The 13,876-nt window shown below is 35.8% G+C and overlaps 1 protein-coding gene across 1 annotated transcript in view; it reads right to left on the bottom strand.

Annotated features, from left to right (window-relative positions):
• Positions 1-13,876, bottom strand: part of Myo31DF (Unconventional myosin ID) — a 30,489-nt gene that overhangs the window by 8,543 nt on the left and 8,070 nt on the right. Inside the window, exons 2-3 of the mRNA XM_013308903.1 lie at positions 2,957-3,137; positions 39-160 (exon numbers count right to left, since the gene is read on the bottom strand). Of these exons, the coding sequence (XP_013164357.1) occupies positions 39-160; positions 2,957-3,137 (303 nt within the window). The remainder of the gene's footprint in view (positions 1-38; positions 161-2,956; positions 3,138-13,876) is intronic.

Raw genomic sequence — 13,876 nt, 5'->3', positions numbered from 1 at the left:
GCCCACGGTTATTTGATCAATATTTACTTATCACTTACCTATCAATATACTCCCTGTGAACCTGCGTTGTGTTAGCGGCGATGTATTTCATTATAAATTTTGATGCCTCCGTCTTCCCCGCACCTGACTCTCCGGATATCAAGACGCATGTGTCCCTGCCCTGAAATAAATAAATTCAATATAGCACGAATTTCCACTATGGTAAAACTAAAAACATATACATATCGCGGAATTAACAATAATAATTAGTAGCCAATGTATTATTCCAGGATACATGTATGCCAAATTTCATCGAGATCCGTTGTCGGTCTGGAGATACCTTCGAACAAAGATTCATCAAGTTGACAAAACATTTTTTTAAAAAATGTATCGTCATTGAAAAGCTACTGTTAAGGCGCGAATCAGTCAAAAATATCGTTTGACGGTACACTTATAACATATCGAGGAAACATTCTGAACGAATCTCAGACTGTATAATCAAACAATGTAGGCTACAGCAGGTAACATTGCAACGGAAATACATTCAGGCTCGAGAATCGAGAGGAACATCATCCAACCATCAATCAGACAAAATAAAGACTGAATACGGTGTATACATATATTCAGTGTAATAAACTGAGTTATTACAAGAACAATACAAAAGAAACAAAATATTTATTACATTTTAAACACCGTAGTACCCAAAGACGTACTTCAAAGCGGAGGTGATCCAAAGTCATTTGCGAAGCTTTACGATCTTTCGACTCGAGTTTATGCTTATATTTTGTTAAACGAACAATACAAGAATGGAATAAGAGATGCTTTGCAAGGAAGTTACACAAACTGTCTCATATGAATTAAATTATTATGTACTAACTGTCGCCCGCGACTCCGTCCGCGCGGAATTATTATATAAAAAAAAACTATTGGTCGCATCGTAATGTTATATAGCATAAAGCCTTCCTCTATAAATGGACTATCGAACAAAAAAAGAATTTTTCAAATCGGACCAGTAGTTCTTGAGATTAGCGCGTTTAAACAAACAAACTCTTACTCTTTATAATATTAGTATAGATGGAAAAGGAATGGACTATTTAAAGATGGTATCTAATTTGAACCATACTCGGATTTGTTAGTATAAAAACGTGAACGCGAAATAGGTGTTTGAATATACTATACCAGGGGTGGCGAACGTATGGCACGCAACACAGTTTGGGCCACGTCACGAGAAGAGGAATAGGAATATATGTAGAACGGACACGATAGATATTTACCTTTCGAAATGTTCACAATAATCATAAATTCAAAATTATTAGATGGCACGTCTATGACTTGATTAAACCTTTAGCAAAAGGGCATGTGAATACATTAAGGTTCGCAATACATCCATTGTACAAGTACATCCATTGCCAACTTTATAAAAATTAATGTAAAAACTCTTTTACGTAGAAAGAGAAAATTTCAATTTGTTAATATTAAACTTAGGACCATTACCAATACATTAAAAAAAATGACAATGTCGCCAACTTTGTTGTGTTGCGGTCGCGTGTCTATTGTATTGACTGCGTGAGGGTTGCGGAATAAATTATTAAAAAAAAACATGATGTCAACGGGAAAACCCCAGGATATACTTGGTATGAAATTACACTGAAATTATTCATTTAAAAATTTCATACGTGCATTACAAATGCCAATGTTATCGAGAAAATAAAGTTAGAAATCCTAATATTGTCAAAAGAGTCATTCCAGAAAAAAAAAATTAAAAATATATGTATTCGTTAGATTTACGCACAAACCTACCTTAGCCTCCTCAGAATATCTCACCAAAGTCTTAATAAAATACATCTAATGGTTAAGGACGGCATAGGGCACAAACATAAATACATTTTTTGTATATATAAAAAAAATATTCAAATTAATTATAAACGTCTCATGCAAAGTATGGTTTCATTTCAAGGTCATTTCTAATTAATCCTAAATCCAATAAACTACATCGCCTAAGTGCTTAATGAGGCAATTTAACCAGTTAAAAACTATGGCTTCAACTAAGATAAATTCACAATTTAAATACCTTCAGATTTATATTATAATTTAAAAAGGACAACAAAATTAGTTCAATACGCGAACAATAATTCCAAACTAACAATTACTCTTTAAATGTTACTAATTCTTGAATTATTCGAAAGATGAATCTATCTATACAGTGAATAAATCCTAATTCCACTAAATAAAATCGCTTAGTTGTATTACGCGAATTATTTATTCACGCGGTTACCAATGTGACAGTGACTTAGTACACAAGTTTGTCTACATTGAGACTTAATTAAGGTTTAGAATGGTAATGTAACTAAGATGGGTTACAATTACAAAGAGACATGTCTAATAGAATAGAAAGTGAACATTAGAACGTCGTTAGCTACTGCAACTATGTTTGCAAACTGATTCATTTGCAATAGACAACCGCACATTGATATACGATATCCGTGGCATTAGTAAAAGTTATATTAAATTATAATATTAACAACACAATTTTAACAGTGGTAGAGCCCGCTTTAACATCTTCGCACGAATAGTCCCGGCTCGACCGGTGAAATACCACGACCACACAGAAAACAGGCGTCAAGTGGAAGCAATTCTGCGGACAGTCTGATGAGTGTGCCTAATGCCTAATTTAGTCCTCTTTCCCTTCCCACCCTTTTTTTTATAAGGAAAAGATGGGAAGTGGAAGTGGACTTTCCGGATGAGAGGATGCATGGAAATCGAAAATATTTTTTCGCTTTCCATGCATCCTCCGTCGATTACAGGTTGGCAACGCATATGTAATTGCGTATGTCTATGGGCAACGGTCACTTTGCTATTTCAGTGATTTCAGGTCACCGCTCGCTCGTTTGCCACCTTATGACATAAAAAACACTCTCAATAGTGGGTAGGAAATTAACATCCTCGACTGTAAGATACCATTATAAGTATCCCTCACCTGCTGCCTGAGCACTCTCTGACAGGCGTCTGCCACAGCGTACACATGAGGGGGCACTTCAAACATCTCCCTGCCTCTATACTGGGCCATGTGCTGTGCATTGTAAATATCCAAGTTCTTGTATGGGTTGACGGAGACCAGCACCTCGCCGATATATGTGTAGATCTTATTGTGTTGGAATCTGAAACAAGAGAATAAATACGATATTTTTAACCACGGATTTCTACTGTGGAACAACATGTGTTAAACATTTCGTCATCCATGTGAGTCTTTATGATAAAATAAAAGAAAACACTGTATTTATGTGTTCTGCAGTGGAAACCTACGTTTAAACTGACTAGCCATCTAACTTATCCTTGAAAATCAAGAGCCAACACTTCAACTGCCAGTTCCTTTCTCGACTTCCTATATGTTATTTAACACTCTATCTCTAATGTGCATGACCACCAACAATTTTACTAACAAAACGCACATAGCCTAGTCCTAAGTTAACCTGTAAATGCAGCGTAGGAAGTAATAATAAAAAAGCAATCTTACTTCTTACTAATATTATAAATGCGAATGTTTGGATGTATGTTCAACGAATCTTGATGAAATTTGGCATAGATGCAGACCATAGTCTAAAGGAAACATAGCACACTAATTATTTTTTTTGATGGATGGATATCTATTTGAAGGTATCTCCAGAACGGCTGTATAGATATTCGTGAAATTTGACATAAATGTAGAACATTCTGGAAGAACACGTAGGTTACTAAGTTTTTTTTAAAATCCGCAGACAGAGTCGCGGGCGACAGGTAAACTTTTACATAACTTCCTAATGTGATTGTTGGCAATACGCTCCTGACATGCAATCCGCGACGCGTCTCCGTGCAATGACCCCGAAAGCCTTTACGATTTTTTGGCACACGACGCCTTTACAAGGCCCGCTTAAAGAAAGTTTTTGTTGTTTTGCTTGTGAATCGACACGCCGAGTTGATGCACATCATGCTAAACTTAGACTAAGTTTCCATTGCCGATACACGTAGAGAAACATATTGATTTCTTACTATATAGGTAAATATTTTATTTGTATTAACATTACAGTGGAAACCAAGATTAAGGCAAAGATATTATTGGATTTTTTCGGTAAATACTAATTAATATGAAAAAAAAATTTAAAAAAAGCTCATTACTTTTTACTAATATTATAAATGCCTTTGGATTTATAGATGTATCTCTAAAACGACTCAACGGATCTTGCTGAAATGTGGCATAGAACGTAGTCGGGAAGAAAACAGCTATTATAAAGTTTATTTTCCGCACAGACGGACTTGTGGGCGACTGCTAGTATAAAAATAAAGCTTAAAAGAAGTATAGATAATTTCCTTGGATCAAACAACTTTACCCGGACACACATAACTACAAACACGATACTGTTTAATAACATGAGATGATATACAGAGGTGCAGGATCCCGGCCACGTGTGGACCGGTTAGACAAACACACAGACGGTCGCTAATCAACTTATTAAATTAGGTGCAAAATAAATGTTTGCAATCTGTACATTGTCAAATCAATGGCTCTTGTTTAAAAAATCATGCAATTTTTAAATTTAATGTTTTTGATGATGTTTTAAAATTAAATATTGATAAAATAAGACACGAAACGAGGAAAGGGGACTAGGAACTTTAATTTATTATGTTTTTAGGGTTCCGTACTTCATAGGACAAAAAAGGAACCCTTATAGGATCACTTTGTTGTCCGTCCGTCCGTGTGTCAAGACCCTTTTTTATCTTAGCAGTTGTCCGCGACTTCGTCCGCGCGGAAATAAAAAATACTTAGTTAGTAGCCTATGTGTTCTTCCAGACTATGTTCTACATTTAGGCCATCAATCCATGCAACCGTTTTGAGATACCTTCTAACAAACATCCATCTAAACATTCGCATTAATAATAAAGATTTCAGTTTTGTTTTAAAAACAATTCTATGACAATATGTTTTTGTAACTTAGTGGAAACTCACAGTGGCAACAAGACAATACTAAAATACAAGTCAAATAAAATCTACAACCATCGATGTGGTAAACGGGTTTGCGTTAGTGACGTCACCACAAGCCGGTTTCTAGTTCAAGATCAGCGGCTGCCAGCCGGTGAGCCGGGACACCATATTTGACTCCACACGTACATGGACTCAAGGAAAAATATGGATTCGCTTTCAATGTCTCGAGGTTACCAAGCATTTTGCCCTACAGAGACCTATTTATTTACAGACTTAAAATATGAGGAGAAATAAATAAATAAATCTACTTCTATCCATAAATTGGGTTAATTTAAACGAGACTCAGATTTAGAGTTTAATAACAACGTACTCTTTAAAAACATTCACTTAAAACCAAACAAATTTAATATAACAAGAAATCAATGTCATTGTAGAAGGTGACCAGTTCTTCTGCATCCCTGTGACTCACGCGGCACGAGGCCATCAGAGCTCATTAAATCTGGTCACACATCACTCATTGATTCATCACACGCCCACAACGCATCTGGTTACCCCCTTTCGAGATTGAAAGCGTTGCTATTCTTACAATACGCAATTCAGTGTACAGTTGGAGAAAATTACTCTTAATTTAAGTTTATATCTTCTATATGCATATCGTTTATATGTTTATTTACAAACCTCATTTATATTAAAACAACAAAGTCAAAGTATTTAAAGAAAAAGACGTCCCTAATATATTTGTTCGATGGATAAGAGCGTAATACATTAATAACTTATATGTAGTACAAAAACAACTATTTCAAATTCCCCATTTGATTATTGCAAGGTGTTACCATTATCAACATGACTTATCACTGAGCAATATCGCGCACGACAGGCTTGATAAGTATGCGATAAATTATTTACGACCAGATAACGACAAGTGGCCAACTTGTCGTGAGTCAATACGTAAGGGCGCGGTCAAGAATGTATGACACATATTATATTTACAAATAGAGTTATGTAACTAACCTTTTGGTGTAGTAATTGAACTACGAGCCAATGTCATATACAATGCAAAACGTAAACACAACAGGTTTCAAATCATACCAGTCCAATGTTCAGACAAAACAAGCTTTAAAATAAACCAAAGCTAAACGCCAGATGTTCTTCAAAGACCACACAAGCCACAGAGTAACTAATAAAAGTAGGAACATGTCAGTTCCAAGTTGCACTGCTATGTTATACGCGATGTGCATACGTGATAGTATACTTAGCTGTCGTCACTCGAGTCGAAGTGAGAAAGCGTGTCGTCCAGTGTCGTCAGAGGGCTCTACACGTACGATGACCTCGGTTGTCCAAACATGTCCCTATATATACCTTTGAAAACATCCGTGCTAAATATTTAACCTTGAAATGTATTAGGAACTAGAGATAGCAATCATTTGACGGGTAACAACCTAATAATCCATCAAAACTCCTTGGTAACTTCACCTATTTCTGAGACCAAAATCTCCATTACAAGCAATCTGTTTTATCAGACAGGAATGGCTATAAGTTTTATAGAGAGGTTTTGAGCTCTGAAACCAATGTTTATAGGCTTAAATTGACATCACATTACTCTGACATTTGTCGAATGAATTTGAGAATTTGGTACTTATGCAACTCTTTTGTTTTTTAGTAGAAGCTGTCAAACGGCCACCTGATTTTGCTTAAATAGCGAAGTGACCACTGCCCATAGGCATAAACTTATCTACAAGTATTTAGTGAGTTGCTTACGTCTACCGTTGGGACCAAAATCTACGTCAACAGAGATTTAGATTTCAAAGATCACGTTAATTCTTATAGAAAAGAAAGAACAAACGACCTAAGAAACCACCATAAGAGATCACCAGTAAAATACAAGCCCTTGAAAATTACGTCGTTATATTCCAAATTCGAATATTAACAAAAACTTCCCGCGATCAGTTTCACGCAAGCGATGTGACACCAAAATAGTATTTATTGCGATACGCGAACAAATACCGAGGGCAAATCGTAAGCAGACAGGAATAGAACAAAGGTTTTTGACACTGCAGCGAAAAAAAAACATGGCTCACGTGAAAAACGAGTACATCAAGATTTATGTGTCATAAGATGCGTTTAATTTCAAAGGTGACATTTTCAAACTAAGTTATTTTTAAAATTACTATGTCATCTGATTTCTGACGTAATGCTGGCCTTCCTTGGATAAATTTAATAATGATACAAATGCTTCGGCGAACTCAAATACACTCACGTAATTTTCTTAACTTCAAAAACGTGCTAATGTTAATTTCCTGTTTACCTATAAAAAAATATACATACGAATTGGGAACCTCCTCCTTTTTGAAGTAGGTTAAATAGTTATTACATAATAAACTTTAAAAGTACTCCGAGAAAAAGGAAGACAACATTAAAAAAACTACATATTCCAGGCCTATACCACGCCTTTCCTAGACTTATGCTAGCTCTAGAACTAACCCAGCCGTTTAATAATTAACAATTACACTATACTGTGGGTTTCTTAGACCGAAATCCCTGTTTAAAACATATTGTTATCTATCATCATCATCAGCTCACTAAACGTCCCCACCGAGGGGCACGGAGCCTACCCTAAGTTAAGGGTGACTAGGCCTATTGTTATCTCTGACTTGCCAAATATAATGACAGAGATGACGATATGCTTTAAAGACGTTATACAGATATGTCTCAGAAGAGAGAGTGAGAGATACAGAGAGGTCTCAGAAACCAAACGTTTAGTCTTCTATTAATATTTGTGTTCCAAGGTAACAAGGGTCGTAAAAACTACAGCTATTTAGAAACGCGATAATTGAATTTTAACGAATCTGTTAACTACTCGACATGATCAAGAGCCATAATTATATACTCTTGTTTACATAGCAACCGGGGAGGTTATTTTTAACCACTTTGAACGTAACTTCATTGATGAGTCCATAGAACTTGTTTATGACTAGCTTTTGCCCGCGACTCAGTCCGCGCAGAATCAAAAAATATATTTAATTATTAGCCTATGTGTTACTTATAATATGCTCACATGTTTATAGCACTTAATTTTTTTTTTCAAAACTTTCTTTGTGATTTGCGATATAGTGTATCGTTGATTTTCTTTATTCATATAAAGATTTAGAAAACAAATGAATCTATTTAATATAAAAAAAAAACATAAAACAATGTTATCTAAATATAAAAATAAATGAACGAAACAATTAAGCCTTGATTTTGATATTAATTAGTATTGGTCATTTTAACGCAGAATAATGGAAAGAATTTACTAACATCGTGATATTTAATTTATAGATTATAGATAGATCTATAAAAATATATATTATCTATATCATCAATAGAAATTAATCAATATTAATGTAGTATTCATAATCAGCCTACCTTTTCCCCTACTGAGGGTCGGCAGAGTATTCTACATCTATCAGCCGTCATATCTGAATTCACTCCGTTCTTACGCATATCCTCTTTCACATAACCCACCTATATTTCTTCGTTGTTATCTCTACCTTTTAACTCCAAACATCCGAACAAGCATTACGATACGATTATTAATAAAATCAAACTGAAATCTTCCAGAGAAATTTCTATTGCCTTCTCCCTCGCACTGTCTAATTATAGAGGAATTTCAACATACGTCTGTTTATCGTCGCCAAAATAAACAAAATCCTATGGTCTTATTATATTAAAACGTTCCTAAAACTCCGAATAAGCACCGCAAATACAATTAAAAACTTATTGGACAACTAGCTGTCGAACGCGACTCCGTCTTAATGTGTTCCTTGAGCGATGTTCGATTTGTATGCCAAATATCGTCTAGATCCGTTCAGGAGGTTTAGAGATACCTTCAAACATACATCCATTCAAACATTCGCATTGCATATTAGTAAGATTATTACAGAATAAATAGCAAATCTCAATATTATAAGTTAGGGTATAAACTTAAGGTTACCATAAATCTTACCACACACGTATATTAGAGGACATAAAAATACAGAACAACGGAAATGACATACGCAAATGTTCACTCGCAATTTCCGGCGCAAGGAAATCTTTAATAAAAGTAAACAAACTTATGTAGCAAAAGAAAATGCTATTCAGGGTTGCGTTCAATATACGGACGTCAAAAATTACATCGTTATTTTTATATAATCAAATTATGTGAGGTCGATGAAACTTGAATGAAACCATACAGAAGACAGGCGAGAAGTGGAAGCAATTCCGCATTTCGTCTGATGAGTGTGCGTCCCGGAGGCCCATTTTAGTCATCTTCCCCTTCCTATCCTTTTCTTTATAAAGAAACGATGGGAAGTGGATGTGGACTTTCCGGATGAGAGAATGCATGGAAAGGGTAGATATTTTCTTTCTGTGCATCCTCTCCTCCGTCGATTAAAGGTAGGCAGCAACGCATATGCAATTGCGTATGACTATGGGCAACAGTCACTTCGCTATTTCAGCGATTACAGGTGGCCGCTCGCTCGTTTGCCACCTTTTGATATAAAAAAAAAACTTTATAATATGCTATAACTACAAATAAAGAACTGTGAAAAAAATGGAGCAGACTATAAAAAAATCTTATCTTAATGTGCATTTCGGATAAATCGAACTTGTATTGATAAAATGGATAAACAATATCTTATAGTCTATGAATTTTCTGTACATTGCCTCAAATTGTTTTTAGAATTCGTCAAACCTTTTTTTATATCATAAAGTGTCAAATGAGTGAGCGACCTTCCGCTGACCATAGACGAAAACAAAAGCAAACGTTGCCTACCTTTAAGCCGGGGAGGAGAGGACGCACAGACAGAATATTTCCCCTACCTATGCAACCCCACCTACGTGAAATCATCTTCTTCCCGTCCTTTATAATAAATGGGTGGAAGGGTAAAGGGGCAGTGTATTTAGGCCTCCGGCAGACACTCATCAAACTGTACGGAATTGCTTCCACGTGACGCCTGTCTTCTGTGCTGTGGTGTTATTGTACCGGGCCAGCCAGTCTATTCGTGCAAGATGTTTTAGTTGCGTCTACCATTGCTGTTGTTAAAAACATGCAAAGTGACTCTAATAAGGGGACTTAATATGTCGAACATATAACCCGAATATCAAATATAGTATGAAACAGTGTTTACTAAAGCTCAAACATAGGAAATGACACAATGTCTTTATCGATAATGTCTATTTACAATGAACGCATCATGCCGCACTTACATCATTGCGCTGCGCAAGCTGACTCAGGGGACACGTAAACTGACGGACAGGACGAATTTTGTGCTAATATATATTTACACAAGTTAACAAATTTACAATCTACATATAAAGACACTAGGAAATTGCTGCTATAGCAAAACGGGAATGAAAGGCAGAGTTCGCTACATAAAAGAATCTGTTTAGTTTTTTAACTACTCAATAGGTTGCTAATAACATCAAATATATTCATATCGAAATTGCATTCGCTAAGACATAAATAGCTTTATATTGAACTTTGGAAATCTTAGCTTTATTTGAAATTTGTTTATAAGTACAAGACATCAAAGACGATTAATTTTTTATCCTTCGTATGTAGTCAAAAGAATTTCAACGCGATGTCTTGTGCTATGTCACATACTACCCAACAATGTTAACTACGCGAGCTAACTGTAAGTTAGTTTTAACCTCTCATTACGCAGTGAACTGCAACGGGAACCGGCAGCGTAACGCAGATGTGACAGTAAAGAATGTGTGACAGAAATTGTCACAGTCTTTCAGTCAAGAAGGCTTTGTTAAACTTAATCTACACACTAGTTTCTTTAGTTCATTAATGATTTTAAATGTTCTCGCTTAAATAGGCCCAGAAATTGAAAAGACGATTTTGATGTTAACAATTTTAAAGGTTTTTATTTGATGATCAAATTGATTCAGCAGCGACTACTATTTATCGTAAAATCAACAACAATATAACGCACGCCTAAACCCAGAAGGGTAGACAGGAGCTGCCTCGGCAGCTGACGCAGACGAGGTCGCGGACGAGAGCGAAAGCGCGCCCGTGGCCCTGTCCCGATGTGTTGGAGGTAAACAGAGGTTTAGTGGGTATGCCTCCGCTATGGAGGGGAATCCCAAATAACTACCGCGTCCGCCTCGGGGCGCGGATGCATAAAGCATTCCTCTCTGGACAAAAAAAGGGTAGACAGTGCACGGACCTCCATTTGGTGCGCTTGGGACACATCTTTCTCGCTTCTTCTACTACTACGCATACATGCACGTCGGTTTCGCATGCAATCTGTATCTTCTTATGACATTTTTCTAACAAAACAACTTTAAAAATAAATCCTGACTTCACACATGATTCACTATCATGCATAGTCGATTGCCAATAAAAAAAAACACAATGAGCAATCACAAAATGTACTTTGACTAGGTACGTTTTAATTGCTTACATTAACAATACAATCCGACCATCACTTTGTTAAGTTATTATTATAACATAGAACTTATGACATATTATCGAGTTATTTAAAAAACCGCAAAATGTTGGCATTCAATATTTAAATTTGGATTTAATATGAGACATGCTTCCTATGGCCTTCGATGAAGCTAATCAGGAAGTCGGATACGGAAAGCAGACGACCACATACTGTGGAAGACACTGAGACCTTATCCATGAAGTTACAGGCTGATTATGTCTCTAATAAGGGTTGTATCTGATCAGTATAAACATTAGAATTATTAGCAATGCGTTTTTACTTAACACCCTCAGTGCATTGGGTACTGAGGGTGTTAAGTAACTCACTCGTGTTTCGAGTTCGCTTTAATAGTGAAAATCGTATGAGCATTGAAAGTGTTACAATCCATTCTTCAGTAAATCTCTGCATCAATACACTGGATAGGGTTATTTAACTGAAGTAAAGCTGTAAAATCTAATAATGAACGTAATGACCTGTGGACATTCCGAACGCAATACGCGCCTTATCGCCCAACCTAATAACACTAATAAACACGTGTTAATTACTTTTAAATTTAACTCCCTACAAATGACTGATGTACATGCAGCGACATACATGGACAGGCTACGAACTGTTGTATTTTGTGCCTCTTTGATATTCACCATTATGGCACTGATGATTCCTTTTGGTAGAGGTAGTGTCACCAGACGGTAGTGAGACCAGATAACCTTCATTCCTTCAATCTTCATTCATTGTAAGAGATAATGGATCGTAATAAAAGATATTAAAAACAAATAAACTCTTGATCCATTAGCTTACGAGCTCACATAGAGATTATAGAAATACGTCATAGAGCTATGAAAAACAGAGGCAACAAGGTCGTGGAAAAGGAAACTCAACTATCGGAGGTGTCGGTTACGTCAGAGGAGATATACTCTGTGAATCATGCTAGTACTAGTGCTAGTGTAATTGCTTGTGAGTCAATCTTATATTTTAATTTAAATAAATTGTATTTAATTGAACGTGTGTAAGTTATGTAGTAAGCATTGTTTATAATGCAATTCTTTTCTATTGTATTTCAAGGTCATTCGTGTTATAGAAGGAATGTGTCAACTAATGATAAATACTCTTCTGTGTTTCCTTCTTTAAAGAGATAACCACTTAAAATACTGGACGGAGAAGTTTTAATATTACTTAATCTTATATATAAAATTCTCGTGTCACAATTTTCGTTCCCATGCTCCTCCGAAACGGCTTGACCGATTCTCATTATATTTTATGAGCATATTGAGTATGTCTGTGAATCGGCCAACATCTATTATTAATCCCGCGCGGACGGAGTCGCGGGCGACAACTAGTTATTTTATACCTTCATTGAAATCAATAGAAGGAAATGAAAACACTATAAAGTCACGTACGTCAGAAACTGATGTATAATTGTCTCATCAATAAATGAAGCACCTTGACTATAAAACACAGACGCATAATAATATTTACTTGAACAATTCGTATATTTAAAAATTTACTATAAAGTATCAAGACATCTCGAACGCTCTTGTTTACATAAGTTTTATATTTTGAAGTGTTTTCGCCGTCGCCATGGTTACGTATAACAAGAACATCGTCTACATCCGCGAAATATAATTCTCAGACATTGGATATCCCCGGCGGCTGGTCGATGACCTTCTTAATTACGGCTGCCATCATTCCACAGTGCGATTGTATCGTCTTCTCGTCACTTAATACACATCTTAAAATTATGATTATATTTGCTTGAATATTTTTTTAGGGACGCCGGCAAAGCAAACTCTCTTCCGCCTACTGCTGCACAAAAGACGTCCGTGTATGGCTATATTCAAATTCTGACACATTACCTACTTTTTAAAGCTGTAGATTCCGATTTGTTTGTAGTCCGTGTATGGCTGCCCTCAGTGTTATGCCTGCCACTTAAGCTTTCATTAGTGCGCGACCCACTTTACATATAATGTTCGAGATAACTAAGAGAGTACTTTTAGCTGTGAAGATATTTTATCAAAGACCAACATTCTTCATATTGTTACTGAAGTAAGATTCATCAAGAGAAAGAGTAAGAGAGAGAGACAGAGAGAGAATCATATTCAGTAATTGAACTATTTAGTTATTTAAAATATTGCCGTCTCTTTTATTCAAAGCAATTGTCGACAGTCAACTCATAGTTGGATATCGATTTTATCCCAAAAAAATAAATCTGCCAATTTGACTGATTTACCATAAGTTAATACGTCCAAATTATTTCAATCAACCGAAAATCGTATCAACTACCAAGCGAAGAGATATACATCTATTCCGAGATCTTATACAAATTATATAGATTCAAGTTAAGTGGCTATTAACGATATAAATATACATAAATATACATAAGTTACACAATCACATGACCGTATTACACCAAACGATTGCCACAAACAAACAGACATATAGATAATCGCTTTACCGTCACGCGGTTATTTATAGCATCCCG

The sequence above is a fragment of the Papilio xuthus genome, unplaced genomic scaffold (genome assembly GCF_000836235.2).
Source record: "Papilio xuthus unplaced genomic scaffold, Pxut_1.1 DF827789.1, whole genome shotgun sequence".
In the NCBI taxonomy this organism is placed as follows: Eukaryota; Metazoa; Arthropoda; class Insecta; order Lepidoptera; family Papilionidae; genus Papilio; species Papilio xuthus.
This window is presented reverse-complemented; position numbering and strand designations above follow the sequence as displayed.